This window comes from Zonotrichia albicollis, chromosome 3 (genome assembly GCF_047830755.1).
Source record: "Zonotrichia albicollis isolate bZonAlb1 chromosome 3, bZonAlb1.hap1, whole genome shotgun sequence".
In the NCBI taxonomy this organism is placed as follows: Eukaryota; Metazoa; Chordata; class Aves; order Passeriformes; family Passerellidae; genus Zonotrichia; species Zonotrichia albicollis.
The window spans coordinates 72425994-72449412 of record NC_133821.1 but is presented as its reverse complement, the minus strand read 5'-3'; the positions used below and the strand labels follow the sequence as shown (position 1 = coordinate 72449412).

The 23419-nt window shown below is 40.8% G+C and overlaps 1 protein-coding gene across 2 annotated transcripts in view; it reads left to right on the top strand.

Moving 5' to 3' along the window:
* Positions 1-23419, top strand: part of RSPO3 (R-spondin 3) — a 58323-nt gene that overhangs the window by 11078 nt on the left and 23826 nt on the right. For both annotated transcript variants that reach the window (XM_005487743.4, XM_074537849.1), the window contains exons 2-3: positions 19648-19839; positions 21369-21515. In XM_005487743.4, coding sequence (XP_005487800.1) covers positions 19648-19839; positions 21369-21515 — 339 coding nt within the window. The remainder of the gene's footprint in view (positions 1-19647; positions 19840-21368; positions 21516-23419) is intronic.

The window sequence follows — 23419 nt, the reverse complement described above, 5'->3', positions numbered from 1 at the left end:
TACGTGCATGATCCATGTCCTTCTCATAATCCACTCAACACATGAACCAAGCCCAAGCCTGCTGGAAATGAGAACTAGCAGGTGAATGCATTGAACCAGAACAGACACCAGAATTCACATGCAATCATGCATACGACATACAGGATGTACAATAATGTTGTCTTTTGTCAAATCAATTTTTAAAATATTTATTTTCTCATAGTCTTAGAAACTTCTATTTATCCTGAGTGTCACCCCAAAGAAACATGTTTTTAGCGTTCTCTCATCCTCACTCCCCTGTTTGTCTCTGCAAGCAAGTTTCTTCCTCAACATAGTTTTCCCTTTCAATTACAAATTATTGAAACTTGCGTTGCTGAGACCAGGATTTTGGGGAGAAATGGTGGAAAAAGAAAGGATGCCCTTGAGCTGTGGTGTAATGACTTGATGATAGCAGTGGGTTTCTTGGTAAGAGACAAGAAGCAGTGAAAAACTTTGATTTACAGAGACAGGTTGTAAAAACAAGCCATGAATATCTGCATATACAGAAAGATGTGAATCCTTGGAGCCTATGTCAGATATAAGGAAGGATGGAAAGGTTTGCATAGAGTAACAGAGAATTTAGTCCTGAGGTCTATCAAATGCAAGAATAGGAAGTGTGAAGTTTGTAAAATGCAGAACTATTCTGAATGTGTCAGCTGACATCGAACATGTCCGTGGCTGTTTGACCAAGCACAGATACCAAACTATCCATCTAGTTTGTCGGCTGCTCTCCCCTTCAGGGACCAGCAGAAAAAATGCCTTGTTTGCAAAAATACTGAGGAAGGAGGAAAGCCCCCTCCATAATGTCCTGCTTTTCCCCACCACTCTGTCAGGGATGGTCAAGATGTGTGGCAGGTACACACACTCAGTACAACTTACAAAGAGGAGTTTGTTCAGAAGTAGAATCCTCCTCCTCAGCTGCATTGATGCAGACAGGATGGGCAGCAGAGTTCCTCAGCTGAACTGCAATGTGCAGCTCTGCTCACTGCGCTCTGTAAGCAATTCCCAGCTCTTGTAATGCCTGATGGTCCCAACTTTCCCTATGCCAAGCCCTTTCTCCAACACATTTAATTCCTCAAAGCTCTGTACATCTCTGTTCTCGCTTGTAACAGGAGTTTAAGTCCACAAATGGAAATATCTACTCCTCCTCTTGGCTTGCTGTGGAGCCATAATCCCCCTCCCCCAAAATATTCAGTCTAAGTGGATTTACAGAGTTAGTCTGAAAGTTTCTGAATTAGAAACCCTCTGGTTCAGAGGAGAGTGTGAGCACTGCTGTCTCCACAGGCAGGCCAGTGCTCCTTGCTTCTCTTTAAGATGGACTCACTCCGATGACGCCGGGGCAGAGGAGGTACCACACCCTGTCCAGCCGGCGGCCTCGTGCTCAGACAGCTCTCTCAGCTGCCAGTTCTTCTTTAAGGTTTTACAATGAACAAGTTTCAAACAAACATCAGATGAAAGCAATTTTGAGCCTAAACCAAGCATGGCCAGGTTTGCATTGGTGATTTATTGGTGCAAGTCATCAGCTCCTATTACCTTTTTCTTGAGCCATGCAATTCTCTGGCTTCCAGACATTTCTAGGGCCTGATTCTTTTCCTATTGAAGTTAATGGGAGGTTTTGCCACTGATTTCAATAGGAGGCCTCTAACTTTCCAACCTTTCCAACCTGCCTATAGAGTCTTGAAGTACTTCCAGGTTTCCATCATAGTCTGCGGTTCCCCTCTTTAAGTCAATTGGACATTAACAGATTGCCTGGGTCCACACCTTTGGATAGAGAAAAGCTCCAGGTCTGATTCAGCGCTCACTCACACACCAGCTTCATACCCCAGTGGAGTTCCTCCTGATTTATATTGGCAGGAGAGCGAGCTCCAATGTTACTTATGCCTGGGTCATTGCCAGCAGAACGCGGAGAGAATTCAAGTCACTTGTTATCCCCTTCCCCACACCTCTCAATCACACGTAAATGTATGTACATATATGTGGATATATTGGAATCATCTGGACTCTTTTAAGTCATTTGCCATTGAAACTGACTTCAAATTCAAGTTTTAAAGTTGAAATAACAAAGGAAAAAAGAGTCAGAAGGGAGCCAGCTGCAAGGGTACTCACAATTTTCATCAGTCTACAGGACACTCCTAATAACATATTTTACTACTTTGTAGTGAACTTTCTTTGCTTCTGCCATAAATATATTCCCTATGCTGTAAATGAATAGCTTGCAAGCTCAGTAAAGTTAATATAGAAGAATAAATCTTAACTACCTAATGTCAGGTCAGAAATATAAATCTTATCTAATATGCCAGGTCAGAAGGAAAGAATACTTTTTGCTGAAAATAGCAAATACTTTCCAGTGCAGAGTCGGAACTTATTTTTCTCTTTAAAAAAATGTGCTGCCCCTAATAAGATGGGTTGAACAGTCTCTTTTTAGAATCTCCAAAAGAAAAATAAACACACAGAGCAGAGTTAATTTATAAAATGCTCCAAAGTTTATCTTGGCAGAACAGTTGTAGGCAGTGAGAGTTCTCTCCCTCTCATACATGCATTCATACACACACAGACACACAGACACACACACATCTCAAAATTAGGACAGGCCTTTACAATAGCAAATGCTACATAAAACTTATATATCTGGACAAATCCATAGATTCTTATTCATGCAAGACTCTCATTTTCAAGTCAATGGAATTTTTTCCAAAGAAAGATAACAATCCTTGGTGCCTTTTTGTGTAAGTGCAGACCTGCTGGGTCACAGTGGGGGAGAGTGAGACACACAAGCACCTCGTGTCTCAGGCCCCCCTCCCATGTACCAGCACTTCTGCCAGCTGTGATGCAGCCACCGTCCCCTCCTCCTGCCTGCCCAAGACCCCACTTGCTGGACACAGCTGGACAGCCTGGTGGGTGATCTGCTGGCACAGAGGTCCTTCCCAGTAGCCACAGGCTCCTACTGCTGCCCATCCTCTTGTTACTCCTCCACACCTGCTTCACACCACCCACCCTGGTCTCACCAGAGCCAAGATAACTTCAGAGCCTGAGGAGATGAGGCCCACCAAGGGCTTTCTTTCAGCCTCAGAGTATTAACTTTATTTATTTTAAAGTCCATATCAACCTGTGTCAGGGAGCCACAACAACAGGGAAATATTGCAGGTTCCAGATCTACCACCCAAGAGATTGTCCAAGAGAACAGCAGGTGCTATGGTGCTATGCTGACAACCTCAAACAATTTGGAGCTCTTCCACCTCTTGTAGCAGCCACTGGCCTTTCACACAGTTTATTTACTTCAGTGTCTGCAAAGCAAACAGTCAAACAGTAATTTTCCCCAAGATAAACAAGAATACAGGCAGTTTTACATGACCGAACCACAACTTGATGCTGGGGTTTGCACAATCCTCTGGACCATTTTGCTCAGTGCCACCAAGCTACTCAATGCAGAACCTGTCTCACTAAAGCCCCACAGAAGAATGCAACAAGTAGGTCCTCTCCTCTCCTCTCCTCTCCTCTCCTCTCCTCTCCTCTCCTCTCCTCTCCTCTCCTCTCCTCTCCTCTCCTCTCCTCTCCTCTCCTCTCCTCTCCTCTCCTCTCCTCTCCTCTCCTCTCCTCTCCTCTCCTCTCCTCTCCTCTCCTCTCCTCTCCTCTCCTCTCCTCTCCTCTCCTCTCCTCTCCTCTCCTCTCCTCTCCTCTCCTCTCCTCTCCTCTCCTCTCCTCTCGCTTCCCTCTTCTCTTTTCTTTTTGACTGCTGGGAATTTGCCAGTAATGTCCAGCATTTGGTCTGACAACTGTTCTACTGTAAATATTTAGAAGAATCCATTAGAGATTAAACAAAGTGTAAGTAACTGCTCCTAAGTGATAGCTCTTATTAATGTTTGCAGCTACAGACTCCTTACAAATGCATATGGAAGTCCTACCTCTAGGCTGCTTGTAAGAAAGGGCAAGACAGAAGGCAGCAACCAGAGCACAGTGTAATTTGAGTGTCAGTGTGTTATCATTACAAATATCAGCACAGAGACAGCATTCTGTAGTGTGTGCACCATGCTTGCAAATCTTCCAGACAGCAACGGGCAGAGTGTGCTACCCTGACCAATGCAATTTAAATGATCCGTATAAAGCCACAAGAGCACTCAGAGTCTCTGTTAAGATATCTTTGCTATTGTTTGGTCTGCCCCAAAAATATAACCTCCCCCCTGCCCCCCTGCCCCCCCCGCCAAAAGAAACAAAAAACCACCCCCCCAAAAAGCCCCATCAAAAATAAAAAATCAAAACCAAAATCTAAAAAAAAACCCAAACCACCAAGTCCCCTTCCACCTCAAAGTGTATCAAGAATTGTCATGTGTTACAGGGGAAAAGACAAGCACTAGTCTGGTGGATTTTTTTTTAACCCCTATTGTATTCCAAAATTATCCTGTTTATACAGTATCTTAGATGTTCCTTGTGCAGTAGGATATTAGTGGCAGAGAAGGAATGAACACTAACACTGTTCTGGAGCTTATTATGAAATACCTAAGAAATTATTCCAGCAGAAGTCTCTTTCCCATGGACATAATTTTGAGAATAAAAATTGCTGCTTTTGATACCAACTGAGATTAATGAAGATGTATAAACACACCTACATGTTAGCCAATTTGTTTGCTTAAAAAAATAAATGGTGCTCTAGGAACGCAGTCAACAGCAGATATATGTCTATGCATGGGCACACCATAGCAGAGTTTTCTATCGTAACAGAGATCGGTGATACAGATTTTTAAAATTTTAATTACTCTATTTTCAGTGATCACTGAGTAGAATGTGCTAGTTCCAATAGAGAAGGGGTAAAAATTGGACACAAAATTTTACTCCAGTGTCCACCTTGAACTGGTTAAGTCCTGCAAGACAAAGGCCTGGAGCTTATCCAGACTGCTTATGATGCTTTCCCTGGGTGGAAATGTCTGGTACTCACAAATAATGCATGCAAGGCAGACCTCTTAGCATCATGTCTAGTTTTTGAAGTTACCAGTCTCCTTCCCATTCCTTATCCCCTTACCTTAAATAAAATGCCTGGATAATCTGTCTGGATTATTCTATACATCAATCTGTGCTCATTCTTTCAACTCAGTTTCATAGTCATATCCAACCTTTCAGAATTTGTCAACATTTTCTATAAGTGACTTTAGATCTTAGCTGGAGGAATCAATAAAAGCAACCTGGATAACTGGGAGGGTTGGGCATGAGCTGCTGAGCAGGAATGTGCTGACTTGGTGGGTACTCCCATCTCTGATCATGGTGACTTACAGAGTTGATGGCTTCTGTGTCACAGCAGGGATGAAGGGAGCATGTAAGGCAATATCTTCTTCTGTATCTCTGTGTGTGCATATTATAGGAGTTTCAGAAGGCCAAGTAGAAGAGGTAATCATGCTCTAGAAAAGCTGTAGTGGTCTCTTCAAGAAACAGGAACATTAGAAAGCTAGTGGGTTAGACAAGTGACTAAGACATAACAAAAAAACATTATGTGAAAACAAAAGGATACTTTCTTGATATTCTCCCATTCTCCATCCTGCACAAATATATAATGGTAACATCAACAAGTCTCCTACCATCTGTCTGCTTACACTTATGCTTCATTCAGCAGAGATATGCTACACAGAAACCTTACTAGACATAAAATTCCAGTTTTCGTAATAAGGCAACAATGTGAAGTTTGTTATAAGGAAATTGAAGTTTATTTAATTTCTGAAATCTCCTGTGAAACAACTAGTGCTCAAATCACAAAGAAAATATTGGATCATCACCTTATATTAGAAATACGGCACTTTTATTTGATTTTATCTACTATTATTCATTCTCCTTAAAAAAAAAAAAAAAGTAGAATTAGATTGATAAGCATAACAAAACCCACTGTGAGTAAGAAAACTGTGATATAGATGATACCATCAAAATGCAAAATGCTAACAAAAGGCTATCTTGCCAGCACATTCCCCTAGAGAGGGGCACAGCAGCAAGGGATGTCAGAAGGTGCTCAGCATAAACTCTTGGATCCACTCGATTCCTTTCCCAGGCACAATAATTTATGGCTAAGCTACAGAATGCTTTTTAAAAGATATGTCACCTCTGATTTGAAACATACCTGTGACTGAGATTATACTGCCTCCCTGAGACTGCTGCAATGATTTTATCTACCAAGGCTTTCTGAATTTTATCTTAATGAATGCAGTCTCACTGATGCCTATTTCCAACCACTGATCGGTTATATCCTTACTTCCAGTATCATTATAGCACAGATATTTTAGGGGCAATGCTTTGTTACAGACTGCCTTTATTTTTTAACTGCCTAGACAAAGAACTGCTGTTGTGAAGTGTGCTCAGACAAGGCTTGTTTTTGAGAAAACTGTCCCCTAAGCTGGTGGCAGATTTTACTATGCTTTTTTGTCTCTAAGAGCAGGCTTGACTGAAGTCTCAGCATGCCTGAGCTCAGCCCTGTTCTATGCCAGTGAAACCCTTTTGGTGATAAATATTCATGTACTTGTTCTTTGCTTACGAAATTGTTATGGGAGAATTGAGGCAGGGTCTAATAGAGAGCTGTCCCTATGTTGTGACCAAGAAACGTGTTCCTGCTGGAAGTGAAGGCATGAGGACATCCCAATTTCCCTCACTGCCGTGCCCTGCCTGCCACCAGCAGCTCTCAAGGGTTATGAAGCAACAAGATCCTTCAAAGCTTAGAGATCTTCACAGGTGGAAAAGTAGCAGTGAGGGGATGCACTGTCCCTTCTGAATCCCTGGTACTGAACTATTGCTTTGGCATGGGCTTTGGGTTGGCTGTGCCTCCTCCTTGTGGTACAAAGCTGAGTAAAACCAATAGCAACCAATCTGGATTTGCTGGCAAGAGTCACAGCTTCAACCCAAGGGGTTCCCCAAGTGTCTCAGCTCAGAGTGGTTATAGCAGCCAACAGACAGGCACTGAATTTCCCATTCTTCTCCAAAAATGTGTTGGTAAAGGTAATATGGCCCCTAAAGCATTTACTTACATCATGGAGCTGCATCTCATTTGATTGCTGGAAAGTGCTTTGAGGACCACAGGGTGAAAAGTCCTACACATATATTTGGAGTCTTACTGATGCTGTTGCTATGTGATTATATGATTTTCTCAGGGGTTTTAAGGATGGTTGAAATCAAGATAGTTTGCATTAATTATACTTACTCTCTTTTTCCCATGTATGTGATAAACTTTGTAAATGTTTTCCCCGGTCATTTGGCCTCCTTTTTATTTAGCTTGCCTTGAACAGCTCTTTCTAATTTTCTGTGAGCACACCTTTGTGGTACTGGCTTTTTTCCATATGGAGTGTTACATATGATGTTGGTATGGAAAGTATTATAAGGCAAACAGGAGATTTAAGCTGAAAAAGATACTTTAGAGATTAATGAACAGGCTTTGAGTCACTCCTTTTATAGGACACTGGTTTGAGTCTTACTGAAATCAAAGCAATCTGTTTGCTTTCCTGTGAGGATATAGCTTAGTAGCCCCTTATAGAACTACTTAATAATCTAAAAGTCAAACACTTTTATATTAAAAACACTGAAATTATTATCTTTGTTGAGTCCCTTGCTGACACACAAAGGAACAGGGCTACTGACTCCAGGCACTGTAGGAATCTTACTCCCAAGTATAATGGCAGGGATTTAAAATGCATGAACATTAATTTTAAAAAGTTAATAAAGTAGTGCTAGAAGCCTTACATAAGTCTTTTGAATTCACACAGCTATGCTTTTCTCTGCAGTATTAGGGAAGAGATTTTTTTCCCAATCTTCTAAAACTAAGTAGAAAAGAATAATGTAGACACCATGAAAACATGGTTATTATGCTGAAAAGATTTGATTTTTTTTTTTTTTTGGCAATACAAAATTCCCCAAAACTATTGGGTAAGGAGCTAAAAAATAGAAATGTTTAACTTTGAATTAGCTAATGACTGAGAAGTTCAAGGTGTTATTTTCAAAGTTAGTATGTTGGGAGTTAGGCTTTTGCCTGCTTCAGGAAGATAAGTGTCTGCTCAAAGCACAAGAGTTTCCATTCAAGAATGAGTCCTTAATTTTAATCAGGTATTCAAGTCTAATTGAAGTCAAGGGGTCTGTAACATATGCGTGCAGGTAACCATATGCTGATGTGTTTTTTGGAATGGAGAGGAATTTAATCATGGGCTTACATGGCAATTGAATGGGGTTTTTTCCCAGTTTGGTCTGGGTAGGCAGAAAGTGGCAGAAAAGGAAACAAGAAACATTAAGGCTTGTTAACTTAGTGCTCAGTGTAGAGGAGAAAAAAAGCCTTTTATTTCCCTGAAATTTCTGACCTTTTTTGTTGTTTTTCTTCTCCCTGTTGCTCCTTGCTCACCAACCATAGCTCTCATTTGCTGTGGACAATTCCCAAAGGGAGCATTCCTCTCTGGAGTAACCTACCCAGCTCTTTTCCTTAATTTACAGTGAGTGCAGCACCCCTTGCAGAATCCATAGCAGGCCCTTTGGCTGCAAGCCAGTGCTAATAGCATGTTTTCCAATAATCTAATCTCTTCAGTCACAGAGCAGAAATCAGAAAGTTAAAAGAACTGGCTTCTCAACTTGTCTCAGTCTGCCTTTGAAATCTGTGCATGGAAATGTTGTGTGAATAACTACAATAAATTGTTACCACACTTGCACCCATGACTCAATAGTTGTGCCCATAACAATCTGACGTATATGAGAGAACCCTCTACAAAGCAAGGTTTAATGTGGTGCCAGAAACAGACTCTCTCATGAAGGCTTTCTTGTGCAAAGAAGCCAGAAATTTCAGCCAAAGCTGAGGACATATTGTAAATATCCATGAATTAAACACCTCACAATCCTAAGAGATAAATATCGTTTCTCCTTGGCAGATGAAGAAAATTGAAGCCCAAAGATGATAAAGCCAAAATTTTTAAGTTTGGCTCTAGAAGTGAAATAACAATTCTTTGATTGGACTCCTGAATAAATAGTTTTAATTTCAGACCTCTGACCACCTGCATCTTCTGAAAATGAGGGTTTATATACAGGAATGAAGCAGGAGATTAGTTGTCTCCCTGGAGGCCCTAGATTTGAAAATACAGATTCTAGTACTTTACAATGGTAGAAAGGGACCTTAACCAGCCAACTTTATCAACCTTCAAACCCAAGAACCCCTAACTTTCTTCAAAGGCACGTAACTCTGTGGTATTGTTAGCCAAAGACAAAGTAACTAGATGATGAAAGTTAACCTGTACCTTTTACCTTTTCCTACTTGGGTTCTTTTTCATGTGTGCTGGGCTGTGTATATTTTTGCTTTGGAGATGTGGAACTGACACCATGATAATATTTTTTGCTGATTTCGAACATCATGCAGAGCTCTGGTGGTGTACTGATTACAAGCTGATAACTGGGTCCATCATTCTACCTCAGGCCTGGATCCCTTCATGGATGATTTTGATTGCAGTCACCAGGAGCCATATGCTTTTCGGGTACTTGGGGTAGCAGTTTGCTACCTCTGTGAGACAAACAGCTTGACTTTTCCTCGTGCAAGTCCAGGAGGTCAAGAAGCCAGTCAAGGAGGATATTTTCATTCTAGGGCACAGTTCAGTCTTTTCTTTCACTTATTCCACTTTGGCATCTGCTTGTGACATTTTTTAGCACAAGTTTTCTGCAGCAGCCCAGCATTTTGAGTGGTGTTGTTGCGGTCATCTCACATCCGAGCCCTGTCTCATGGCAGCCTAACGTGGTGGGAAGCCACTAGCCACCAGCTGAGCTGCCAAATATTCATCATGTTGGATACTTTAAAAATAACTGCTGTGATTTCATGTTTTTCTAATATCTAGGGGATGTTGTGTTTTCACTATAGCCTAATTAATTGTTGGTGTAACTTATATTAGGCAGTTCTATTTGCAATAATGGGTTCTATTTCTATCATTCTGCATCAGCTTAATTAAGTTACAGCATGACAGAACAGAACAGAACGGAACAGAACAGTCCTTTCTTCCTCATTACTGGAGTTATTAGAAAAGTGTTCTTCAACAGAGCATGTTGCAAAGTACTAAAGATATTTTATAAGCTGGTTAAGGCATCTGGCACCTGAAAAAGCAGACCATGAAATAGTAAATGGTTCATTTTCTGGTGTAAGGAGCTTGGTTAGGAAGATGTGTCTTAGAAATTTGTACTTGAATGTACAGAGCAAGGTTAAACATGCCCCCAGGATTCTGCCCTGAGCCAGCCTAAATGATGTGAGTCCTACCATTGTTACCAATTAAATACTTCAACAAAAGTATGTTTTTACGACCACTTCTTCAATTGTGCATAGAAAATGTCAGATGTCACTTTTGATGTGCATCAGTGATATTACACAATATATTAGACAAATAAAAAAGTCATCATTAAAATTTATAGTTCATAGTTTGCCCATTAATCTTTCCAAATATGAGGGGTTTTTTTCTGTTTAGGCTACAGACAAATTTTAAATACAAATTAGACTTTTTTCATATTTTTTGCTATTGTACAGAAACATTAAAATGGCTTCAAAACTATTGACTTTTCAGGTTGTACTATAAAATGTTTAATAAGACTCATAACACTAATCCAAAGTTTCCTAGCTATTTAATTCTTGATTTTATATATAATTATTGGGCTATGAAGTTTTGTTTTTCTTTACCTAATATTGTCAATAGGTGGCCTCAGTTTATTTTTTTTTACTGTAGAATTTCTTTTTACTTTTAAATTGAAATTCTGTATCTTATAATTCTTTATCACCTTTAAAATGTTGCTGTTGCTATTTTAAATTAAAGCCACTCAGACAATTATTAATGGAATAAAATTCCATTAGAACATGACACTCTTCAAAAATAGAACTATTTTGTCAAATATTTTGACAAAGTTTGATGTGCTGGCGTTATAATGTTAATTGGATTTGGGATAACAAACATGCTATTACAGATGTTACATCAATTAAAAAAAAAAACAACCACCAAAACCAAAAACCAAACAGAAGTTTTAAATAATTTTAATTCATTTTTTTCTTCCAATCAACTGATCTGATTAATGCGCACGTCCTCAGGGAATTGGTGGCATACCACCACAAAGAAAATGGACTGTTTCTCTGCTTTAGCACAAAATGGACCATAGCCTTGATTTCGTCACCAGCACCCCAAAAACTCAGCCCGAACACTTGGTAGCACAGCTGCAGCTCCACAGTGAGCTGCCTGCTGTGTGTCACTGCAGTGATGTCAGATGCATCACGGTTTGGGGAGGTGAGCGATGCTGGGTGAGAGCGCTGACTCGCTTTCATGTGGGTCAGTGTGTGCCTGCTCGGGAGGGAAAGGCTCAGACTTCAAAGGGAGAGCAGCACGCAGAAGGGGTGATAAAGCAAGCCCTAACTACGTGCCATTCATAGTTACTTCACTAGGAAATCCAGGCACACAGAGCTGTTGAACTGAGTCAGTTCCTCAGGATTTGAATGCCTACTTAAATCTCACCCATCCTATTACTTAATCCCAATTTAAACAGGCCATCCAATCACACTGCCCTCTAAAAATCAGATAGCTACGCTCCAAACCATGGACTATGCTAATGCTGATTTACAAATTATGCTCACCCCGTTTTTTTCACAGGAGTTTTACCATTGACTTTAGGGGCCCAGGACTTATGTCAATGAGTCCAAGCTGACTGGTGATGATGACTCTTGCCTATTTTCCACCAGAGTTTAATCTGATTTCACATCATACTGTTCATGTTTTGCAGTCAGAAACTTTTGACTTCTTTCTCTTTTAAACTAGCGTGAGTCCCAGTGGCATGAGGGAAAGGTGAAAACAGTTGGAATATCATTTGCTGAGTGTCACTACAAGCACTATTTTAATAATTAATTTCAACTTGGAATTCTGGACAGTATTTTGTGTCACTAGCAGATGGATGGTCCAGTCAGCCTGGAGAAGCTAGCCTTTTTCCTTCATGAAAATGTGAGATCAGAGCTTTTCCTTGTTACAAGTTGAAGATCACAATTTTTAGAGATTTTCTAGCACTGTGATACTCCTTAATACCTATACTATGATTTGAAATCTTGATGTGAGTCTTGAACTTAAAGAGAACATGTTCCATTTCAATGTTTGCAGGCATCAGTCCAGAACAGTTCCACTGCAAGCAACACATTTGGAGCTTCCAGTTAGCTTCAGTATGGTATGAATTTAATCATTACACAGAAAGAAATAATTTCATTCAGTACAAACTTTTGATCAGTTCCACTTAGGAAAATATATTAAATCGAGAGAATATTAAGTAATTGACCAAAGGCACATCTGAGCACCGCCAAGGCAGCGGGCTGGCTTGCTGTCTGGCTTATTAATTTTTTAATGCTGTAAACATGGTAGTAGAAAATCATAGTTTCAACATGGGATTACAGGCTTTTGCTGTCTAAACCCTTCTCCCTAGTCCCCGGCATGGAAAGTAAAATCTGTTACATCCTGCTGTTCTTTCTGTGGTTTCTGAAACAAAACTTTGAGAGAAAAACTCTGGTCTCAAAAGACCCTGTGGGAAATGAGAAACTTGCAAATGCTACTGTAGTTGTGTAATGTTGACAGTATGAGCTGAATGATCCTTATACAGATTGGAAGTACACGAGCATCTGTGTAATATGCAACAACCAAAGTCTCCAGTATGTTAAGAGAACAAAACAGGAGAAGCAAATGGGGTGTGGGGGGTACAGGCTCTGCTGCCACCAGGATAGCCTGAGCATTCACAACCTTTGTTAGAAACACAAAAATGGGAGATGGAAAGTTACCAGCAAACAGAAAGACCACACATTTCAAAGAATGAGCCTCTACACGATACATTTTTCCTTCTTTACTCAGTAGAAGCATGCATCACTTGTAGGGGAGAGACTGGAGAATCAAGGGAGTCACAGTGATGTTGACAACTTTGTTTTTAGAGCTCTGTGTCCATATGAACCCTATAAAATCAGCTGGGGGGCTTCATGACAGCAACTTGCAGGACTAGATTATTAAAATACTGTCTATATGTGCATCAAATATAATCTCTTTCCAAAAGTCACACCTCCTTTTTTATCTGAGCACAGATGCTTTATTTGCAAGTAGCTGAATCTGACAACTGTCATAACACAGCTGGTTATAGAATTATTAGGTCACTACAATTACTGGGTTACTACTTATAATAGATCACAAAGTTACCCTTCTATAACAGCTTTTCTTAATCTAGACAATAAGATAGAGATTATGTAATTGAGTTTACATTTTAGAAAAAAATCATAATGTATAGTCTTGAAGGCTGGGTAATTGGAAGCAACTACAGCTGACTCTAAAAGTAATATCTGTAGTTGCTTACAGGATTTAGAACTTGATGTGAGAAAGTATTGCCTTCACCATCACTATCAGGTTGTTTAAGGCAATTTTCTCAGGGATCCTCTCTGGTTCCTATACTGGTTAAACTTCCTGGATGCCTGAACGTTATTGGTGCTCCATAGTATGTGGAAAAAAAAAGAAGTCAATTTCCCTTCTCTCTCCGTGAAAAGAATTTTTCAGTTTATTTACAAAACTCTCTGGAATGACAAGGAGCCATTTGTGGTTGTTGTGGCTGATTTCTGTTGTGCTGAAGATGCTAGGAGACTGCATAAAATTCTGCACCCCTGGTGAGATTTTTCAGCCTGTTGATGCTCTTTCTAACCGAATTCAGGGGAAATGCATTCTGGCTGCCAGTATACTTAATTTTCAGGATCACTCTGCCAGACATGTGTTTAATAATGATGAGGCAATCCCCAGTGAGGTCTTGGCCATTTGGGCCAAGGGCCTCCTTGCTCATAGACACCACTACAAAACAGACATGGATACTCCCTGAGACTGTGGAACAGTCCCATACTTGCATTTCTGTTGCTTTTTAGAACTCTTGACATTTGGTGAGTAAAATAAGTTGGTTTCTTTTCCCTCAGACATGAAGTGCCTCTTGAAGAGAAAAATATTGTCAAGCCAGGCAGATGTTTGGGGAATTTTTTTTTGTTTTGTATAAGATCTTTTCCCTTGAAAACATAGGAAGACACTCAAGAATCCTCTTTGCTACATGTTTTGTATCAGATGGCAGTAATAGTCTGAAACAAAATAGAAGTCAGGCAAATCTCTGGAGGAGTTACCACCTTCTCAGAAAGAAATCCTAAAATATTTGTGAAGATCAAATCACAAAGAGAAGCAGAAGACATTAAGCCTTTAACAGTTGACTTTTAGACTGATTTTCCCTCTTTGCCTCTTTTGTGGGTGCCTCAGATTCCTGCAGACCCAGAGGAGATTGAACAGAGAGTCAACATTCCTCAGCTATCACCACTAATTTAGTTGCATCCCAGAAAACTTATTGCCAATCCAGCGTAGGAATTGCCATGTACAGGTTTATCTTCCCCAGCTGCTCCCCCATGGCAGCACATCCAGTCCCTTGCTCCCTGCAGGTGATTTAAGGCCTAGTGATCCTGTTGCCTGCAGGACAGTTCAGCTTTCTTCCCCACCATTGTGTGTCCCACCTCTAGTGCTTTTCCACACAAAGAAACACTGTCCAAGAAAGAGTCTGAGGAAATACGCTGTGGTTTGCAAACTGAATTCCTTAATGACTTTTTCATTAGAAGAGCTGACTGCCAAATGCTGTTTGCGCTTGCCTAAAGGACGGTCTGCACGATTGAGAGCAGCTCTGCTTTACATGAAGTATTGTTTTCAGGCCACCACCACAGGCAGCTGCTTCTCACCAGGCAAGGGAAAGAGCAAGGAACGTGAGTGAGCACACAGAGCGATTGAATGACACCAGAACCCATGGGATTTCCCATCCCAAATCCGCACCGCCACAAGGGCTCATGTCTGTGTGGGCGCTGTGTGGTGGTAAAAGCTGAGGTGGGGTCTGGCTCTCCTGGCAAGGGGCAGCCCAGCTGGGAAGGCCGAATTCCAGAGCAGCTCTGCTGTGAAAATATTTCCTGTGAGAACACGCAAGCCTGAGAAACCAGGAGCAGCAGCAGGGATGGATTCCATTTGCCTAGCACATCCATTTCAAGAGTAAACCTCTGAAGGGATATCTTGCTGTTGGAGTGGTGATGAGACAGTGCACCTCAGCTGCAGCAAATGGGCAAAGAATATTCTTCTACCCCGTGCTTTTCCCCGGGTGTCAGAACGTATGCCCAGCTGGATTTCTCCTGCATTTTCTTATTTCCATGTTTTTTTTGATCCTCTAAATTCTAATCTATACATGGAGTAAAATTGATTGAAAAATATCATCTCAAAGGTTCAGAATTCATTTGCTGCACACGGTCAAAATCTAGCTTCTTGTCCACAAAAGTTCAGATTCAAACTCAGCTCCTTATCCTTAACTTTCTACTTTTAACAGAGACTATAACTCATTGTTTCCAGAGTAGGGCTCTTGAAAATATTCTGAGATTTCATTTGCTAATGAGACTTAACTAATATCTGGTCAAATGACTTGCACAAAAAGAGGCCTCTGGGAAAAAAAGAGCTTCAAGTCAGACAGGGGAAGGGAATAGTTCAACATCCATTTAGGGTCTTCTCTAATCTCCAGTATTTAGGTTTTACAAAAAAAAAAAACCAAAAAACAAAAAACCAAAAATAAAGCAGGGAAGAAGGGATAGATTTTGGACCTATAGCCAGTCATGAGTCTGCAAATGAGTAGTTTGTATCACTTCTGACTGATGTTTGTGTAAGAGCTGAGAAAGAACTTGTCTGTGGGTCTCTGTGCTCCTAACATTTGCTTTGCCCACTGCTATGCTGCATTTTCCATCCCTGAGAGTCTATGATTTCACTGTGCTCAAAAAGTCTTTGGATACAAGAGGGTGGAGCACTCAATGGTTAGCAGGGTCATGCATAGAATATTTCATCCCCATTGAGTCAGTTCTGAAAGTTGGTGAGAATGTTTTACTTTTTTTTTTTTTTGTCTTTGTAATGGAGCGAGCTGCACCAAAGACCAAGTGGTTTCAAGAAAGTGTACTTATCAAGAGTGTGTTTGAACATCTTTGCTACTGTCCAAGACAGTAGCTATGCCACTCCATACCTCCTGGTTCTGCAGCCAGTGTCTAACCCACAGGGCCACAGTCCCAACCCTCTGCCAAGGCACTGAATCTCTCTTCATCCCTCTTACCACATCTATAATTTGTGGCTAACAGGAGTGGTCTGTGCTCTCCTAGTGCTTTATCACCTGCTTTTTCACTTCAAAGTGTTTCTCAATGTGGATATACATTACTTACCCATTTCTACTCTTTACCTTAGTATAGAAATTTGAATAAATGCTTACATCTGGTGTACTGTGACTGGATTTCACTAGGTGGGGTTTATGTTTACAGCTTCCTGTGGCACACCACTTAAACTCTGAGCTCTGTGTCTGATACTGGTTAAAAAAAGAGGTAAAACTACTGGTTGCTTCTTTGGGGTTGTGGTTGGAGCTGGCGAAGCACTTGAGATCGGCAGGTACTAACAATTTGCTGCAATGAGAGAGGAAGGGTAAGGGCCAGTTCTTTACCCAGAAGGTTGAATGGATTCTGGAATCCCCTCAGTCCCACCCACCTTTTGCAGTAGGGGAAGGACTGGCCCAGATATTGCAAGGATATGGCAAGCATCTGGATCTCAACCAGAGAGGGAGGAATCTGAGAGGTAACAAGAGTGAGATTTTCATCTGGAGCTTGGAGATGCCTAATTTCAAACAGTTATCTCATCCTCTAGGCACAAATATTTTGGCCCCACATTTTTTTTTTCTTCCAGGTTCAATGACAAAGCCCAGTGCTTTCAAAGAAAGCCAGTTTCTGGAGCATGTGGCTTGTCCCTCCCTGCTTTGATTCTTGCCTAGACCAGAATAAGGTTCTACCCTTATTGCAAGACAAATGAGAAACTATTTTATTACACAGGTATAAGACTCAAAGAAATGCCAGATGCAGTAAGAGGCAATGAAAAAAGTGCATCTCTTTAATAATTTTTAAGAGAAAAAACCCATATTTTATGTAAAATGTTGATTTTGACTTTTCAGTGATATTTTTCTTTAAGAATTTCCAAGAACTGGAACTTATTGTGCTTCATACATTTAGTTATAACATGACATGAAATCAGTGGGGCTTGACTTGCATATTTTATCCTATTCCTTGCTCCATAACACTAGCAATAACATTCTCCATTTGGAACTATGCTTTCCTTTTTTGCTGTGTTATTTGTATGAGATGTATCTGGAATCCAGGAGAAGAGGCAAAAATTGTGAAAATGGCTAGGAGTACATTTTATTTTATACTTAGTACTTCTGGAGTTAAAGGGGAGATGGAAATTGGCCATGTTATGGATCTTAGCTATAGAGAATTATCATATTTCAATAGTAAAGTACTGCCTGTCTTGGCTCACACACACATCTTGACCTCAGAGCAGTTGCACATAATGTTTTCTCTGTCAAGAGAATCTATTCATAATGATGTGTCACAGGTGCTCACACATAATATGTTTCCCGTCAAAAGTGATCATCCATATTTTATACAGCAGCTTTGATGACAAATATTTTGTACTTCAGCTGCTTTTTCATCCAACTGTCAGACTAAATGAAGGAAAGTCACAGATAGTTTTTAAATAATGTCAGCTTCTTAGATCACATTACTGTGTCTACCTTTTTAAAGTTGTTTCATACAAGGGCCACAAGACAGAGGAGAGAGAGATAAGGATGTTTTCATTTACTTAACTTTAGAAAGAAAAAATTTTCCAGGCTCTTAATTTCAAAATCAATAAGCTCTGTGCCTTTGGAATATTTTCAGAAAAAAAAAAAAAAAGTGTTCTACTTATTAAGTATTCAGTATTTTGAGAGTCTAGTGAAAGCAAGTATGATAACCGAATTGGGGTTGCAACTTGTCGCTGCTGAATGTCATTTATTCTCAGAGTGGTGTCATGTACTCATTGTAAACACACTTTCCTCTAGGTTATGCTACAAAATGAATGTCTCAGTACACACAGAGAATTGAGTTCTTGTGTTCTTACTGAAATTGTTTGTGCACAGCAAGGCCAAAGTTTGTACACTTCATGTGTGCCCAGTCCTACTGAGAGAAATAACCCTCATTCCTCATTTTATTAATGAAAGAGAAAGAATGAACTTGAATTCCCTTTGAGGTGAGGTTCTTCAGGTCACAGGACATGCCATTGAAGCCTCAGAGCCCAGCAAAGTGCTTTTCCCTTTCATGGGACATGTCTTTTCTGCGGAGAGTGTAAGTGAGCAAAGCACAGAGGTGCTGCTGAACTTCCCTGCCAGGCAAGCCTGCCCTGAGCAGCAGGCAGTGCAGCCTCTCAACACGCCAGCCATGGATTCATATGGACTCCTGGTTCTGCTTACAAGGGCTCCACAGAAAGGAGTTGAAAAAAACAAGTTAATTGTGTGTGCAAGCTAGTTAGCAGTGTCTACAGATCAAAATAAAATCAAAGCACTAAAATAGGCAGTCACACCATGCATGTGCACATTTATAAAATTGTCACTGGCCTGAGGAGAAGGCAGAACAGGAAGCCAACAGTATTTAGAAATACAAGTTACAAATGTAAATTAGGACTATATTTTTTCTATATATGAAATATAACCAGGTGTGTTAGGCTGAGAGATGAAAGCTTGCACTTTAAAAAATTACCATTTATTCATGCAAGGCAAGACCAAAACAAGAGGGCACACAGCGTCTGGCGTTAGTTGATGCTCCATTATTTTTTTAGTTTCAGTTTATTTAAGAAAGCAAGCACGAAGGAATTAAAAGTAGGTAAGGTAACAACTTCTCAAGTACAGGAGCATGCAAAACTCTATTTTCTACCACTGAGAAGTAATACATTTCATTGTATCACACAGCAGATTAATGTCTGCTACTGAAAAGATAGTCTGCAACAGCATCCTCTTTCCTGCTATCCCCAAGCCCCTAAAGAAGTTAGGGAGTGTGTGTAATAAATTTTGCTTTCCTTGTCTGAAGAATTAAAACAATTCAATTGAAAGGCAAATATAATCCTACCTATGCTACATGCTGAGACTGGAGCAGGGTAAATGCCACAGTTAAGTCTAAACATCAGGTTGTAATTGTTAGAGATTAAAAACATGCCAGAGAAAACATTCCAGGGAAAGAAGGAGGGTGAGAAGGATGGCTCTCCTGTGTTTTTTTTTTAAGGCAAAGTATCATCAGATCTTACAAGGGCATACTCCTGCACAGCAGAACTCAAATAAAATGGCATTTAGTCAACAAAGGAAACTATACACTAGATGGATTTTTTATCATCCAACTAGGAAAAGAAAGAATAAGGGAATATGAATTTATCTGCTGAGCCAAGTGCTCACAAGGCAGAAAAGCCTCTGAAAATAAGGAAGAGAAAAATGAATGTTCTCTAGAATGCTGCTGTTCCATATCATCTATTTCAAAGATCATTTACTGTTGGTTATATCTGCAAGATGCAAAGATGTCAGCTGAGCTTCTCATTTTTATGTAGCTGAAATAATTTCTAAAATGACAAGTCAGGTCATAAGAGACACAAGAAAAAATGAAGCAATCTTTAAGAGCTGTCAGAGAGATGGATGGTCCACCCTTCCAAGTGCAGAGGAACCATTATGTCATGGTCTTGTTTAATGCATTGTTTTCTCACAGTTTTTTTTTTTTAATTCTTTTCTTCTCAGTGCATCCTAACGTGAGCCAGGGGTGCCAAGGAGGGTGTGCTACATGCTCTGACTACAATGGATGCCTGTCATGTAAGCCCAGGCTCTTCTTCGTTCTGGAGAGGATTGGCATGAAACAGATTGGAGTGTGTCTTTCCTCGTGTCCAAGCGGATACTATGGGACACGGTATCCTGACATTAATAAGTGTGCAAGTAAGTGCTGGGGAAGGGGGAAGCACGTGGGTTTGTTTGTTCTCTCTTGAATTCTGTGTCTTCTTAGGAGTCAAGTCAATAGAGAAGGAGATGGACAGGCTCTGTCCTTATTTGCTCAATTCTTTGTAGTAGTGCAGTAAATATTAACCCAAGCAAGAAGTTAAAGACCACAAAAATGGCCTAAAGCTCAGGGATCCTGGCTTTGCATGAATGACCTGCCTAGAACCCAGGTGATGGCCTCCTCCTCCTCCTCCACATCCCTCTGTGAAGGGGAAGCACTGGTGGGCACCAGTGCCCTCCAGAAGCAAGAGAACGCCGGCAGCTCTGAAGAGAAAGAGGGGACTGAGGAATGCTGAATCTTGGTACTGGAGCTGTCTAACCCACTGCCCTTACTCGCCTGAGCCCCGCAGCAAGGAAATAAGGTGGCAGGTGGCATGCTTTGGAGATGTGGTTTGCCCTGGTCTCTTTATAGCTTGTCTCAAGCTCACTGTAGTCCTCTAAATGCCTGTAGAAGCTGGCCAGGTTTCAGCTGGCCAGGTTTCAGCCTGATTTTGGGGAATATACTGGTTTGTGTTGTTTCCAGGCTGGGGGACAGAGAAGCCAACTCTACTCTCTACTGCTCAGGCAACATTTTGACCCCACTATGGATTTTTGAACCATAAATGAACTGGAAAGGATCACAATGTCCTCCCCACTCCTCTTTGTGTTGTTGAATTCACTGTTTTTAATCCCACAGGTGATATAAAAACATAAGAGTATTGGCCAAGAAACTCTCCCAGTTTTTACCTGGTAATAAAAGTTATTTAATGAATGGACCCCAGAGTAAACTCTTACAGAGCAACTTGACACTGCAAAGTATTTGCTCACTTTTTAGCACTTTTTAGCCTTGCATATCAAACATGAGCTGTGCCATACATAAGGTTTTATGCATTTCTCTTAAAAATTTCTGAGAACTGGGAAATGTATCAGCAATGCCAATTTTGGTTGTCATACAGAAAATACATTAAATACTACAGAACATCTGCTTGAACATCAGGGAACCATCTAAAGAAAAAGAAAGATATGTTGATCAAAACCGCTCCTAAGCAGATTCTAAATTCTGGCATATTTTTTTTCTCCTGCATGAATATTTTTATCTCCTGGAGACAGGAGATAGGAGTGTGGAGCAGACCTAGCCCTTGTGTCCCATGGGGTTAATTAGTACCTGTGTGGTGCCAGGGCAGGGCAGAAGCAGCACAGTGCTATTCTCATGTGCTCTGCTCTGCCTGCCATTTGCACAGGTCTCCAAGAAGATCAGTAGTGTGAGGCTGTTCAGCATCAGGCCATCCTTTCTAAATTCTCACCCATGCCAGGGTCACCTGTGGCTGGCTTCACCATGTGTACTGGCCAGGAAGAAGACCTAACATAATTTGTTTCCTTTGAGGGTTGTCTGACATCGCTAGAATTGTGTGATTCTGGTATATGTGAGAGATCCCATGGCAGTTCATGGCACAGAGCAACAATGCTGTTGTTTACTGTTTGCATTTCAGAATGTAAAGCTGACTGTGATACCTGCTTCACCAGAAACTTCTGCACAAAGTGTAAAAGTGGGTTTTACTTATACAGTGGAAAGTGCCTTGAAAAGTGCCCTGATGGGCTGGAAGCCAACAACCACACGATGGAGTGCACCAGCATTGGTGAGTCTGCTCCCCATGTTCTGCCTTGTTTTCTCAGAGGAGGTGTGGGACCTAAGGAAGGCATGATCAGTTACAACACCAGGGAAATGAAAACGTTCTTCATAACAAGATATATTCCCCACCACAAAACACTCAAGGTATTTCCCAAGTCTGCCTCTTCACAAGAGGCACAAACCTGGTTGTGTCCTGCAAAAACAGCCTTGACACTAAGGGCAATTCTGCCAGAGGAAGGACAGCCTGTTTGGTCTGCCCTGAGGTAGCAAGACATCCATCTCTTGCTTGGTTCCTTTGCTGTGCAGCACCACTAACAGCAGAGTTTCAAAAACCCTAAGGCAGATCCCACATGTAGTTTAAAAAAGATTAAAATACTAATGGCTTTACTTTAGCTCCATTGTACCACCTGAGCCTTCAAAGCATGTATGCAACAACATTTGAAGCTTACCTTTTCAAAGGTGAAGGCTAAAAACTAATATATTAAGGAAATATCCCCCCAAAAAACCTCCAATCTCCAAAATGGTGCAATAATCACCAGACTTCAGAAAATGAGGATTACAAATAGGGTGTCACTGACACTGAAGGAGTGAGATTGATGTCATTGTGACTCACTGACTGTGGAGAAGAGACTTGCTTTTGTATCTTGAGCCTCTGACTCAAAAGCTCCAATTATTCACACAAGGGCAATTTCAGAGGTCACCACACCTAACTGTCTGCTCCATGCCTCAGTCATCCCTCCAAATGAGAGACGAACAAGAGATATGTTTGCCTGTGAACAGCTGCACTTGGCAACCCCCACCATGGGCACACTGAAGCTGTGGCAGGGCTCAGCTTATTTTAGTACATTGGCTGTGAATTGTGATGGCTGAGGGCTGTGAGCTGCAGTGCAAGCCGTAACCTCTCCAGCCACCAGCAACCAGAGAGGGAGCACTTAGGCACAGTCTGGGCGTGATGGAAATCTTCTCCACAGTGTCATGCGCATAGCTCTCTCTGGCATCGAGTGTTTTGGAGGGGAAGTAATGCAGGAATAAAACTAACGTGCCTAGTTAGGCATTTTCCTTATCAAATATATATTAGTTCAGGTGGTAGTGTAGGCTTTTATGGTTTTATTTTCAAGACTTTCATCTTTGAAAGAAATTCAAGGGATCATTTCTGTTTCTTGATGGCTGTTTCCAACTGCTGTAGACTCAGCTGCTTTAACAATGAGTCAGTCTCAAAGAGGAAAAGCCATTTAAAGCTATGGAGTAAAACCAGAACTTTCTGTGCATGTGAAAGCCAATTATTTTAGAAGAAGAGCCCCAGTGTAACATCAAAAAAGTGACCCATATGGAAGGTTCAGAGATTGCCTAAAGTCTGTTATATTTTTAGGTTTCAGAAAATTTAGACGTAAATTCTGGATCTGGAAAAATGTTGACTTGCTAATTTGTCTTTATAGAGGACCAGGAAGTCTTTCCTTCTTCAGAGGTGACTTAATCTTAAGCATGCAGTTGGACTTAGAGTAAATACATACATTTACTATCTTTTTTCAAGAGAAAGACAGCAAGATGGCATAAGAGAAGGATTGCTGTTAAAAGCATATTGTTAGCTTTCCACGTTTATTCCCATGTTTTGTTTACACTCTTTGGATAAGTGTGAAATGTCACATCTTCTGACCTCCAAACAGCACAGGATGCACATTCACATCACTGGTTTAGAAAGGGTAATATGCACCATTCTGAAAAGCTTGAAGCCTCACACTGACCCAAATTCTCCTCTGCTTTGCCTGTTTCTAACTTCTGTATGCTACAGATGATGGGTCTTTAGGTGGCCAAAGACACTTGACTTCCAGTGTAGCATCTTTTGATATCACTTGGTCCTTTATAACTATCAATTTCCCAATTTCCACCTTTGAGACGAGCTGCAGCAGCTTG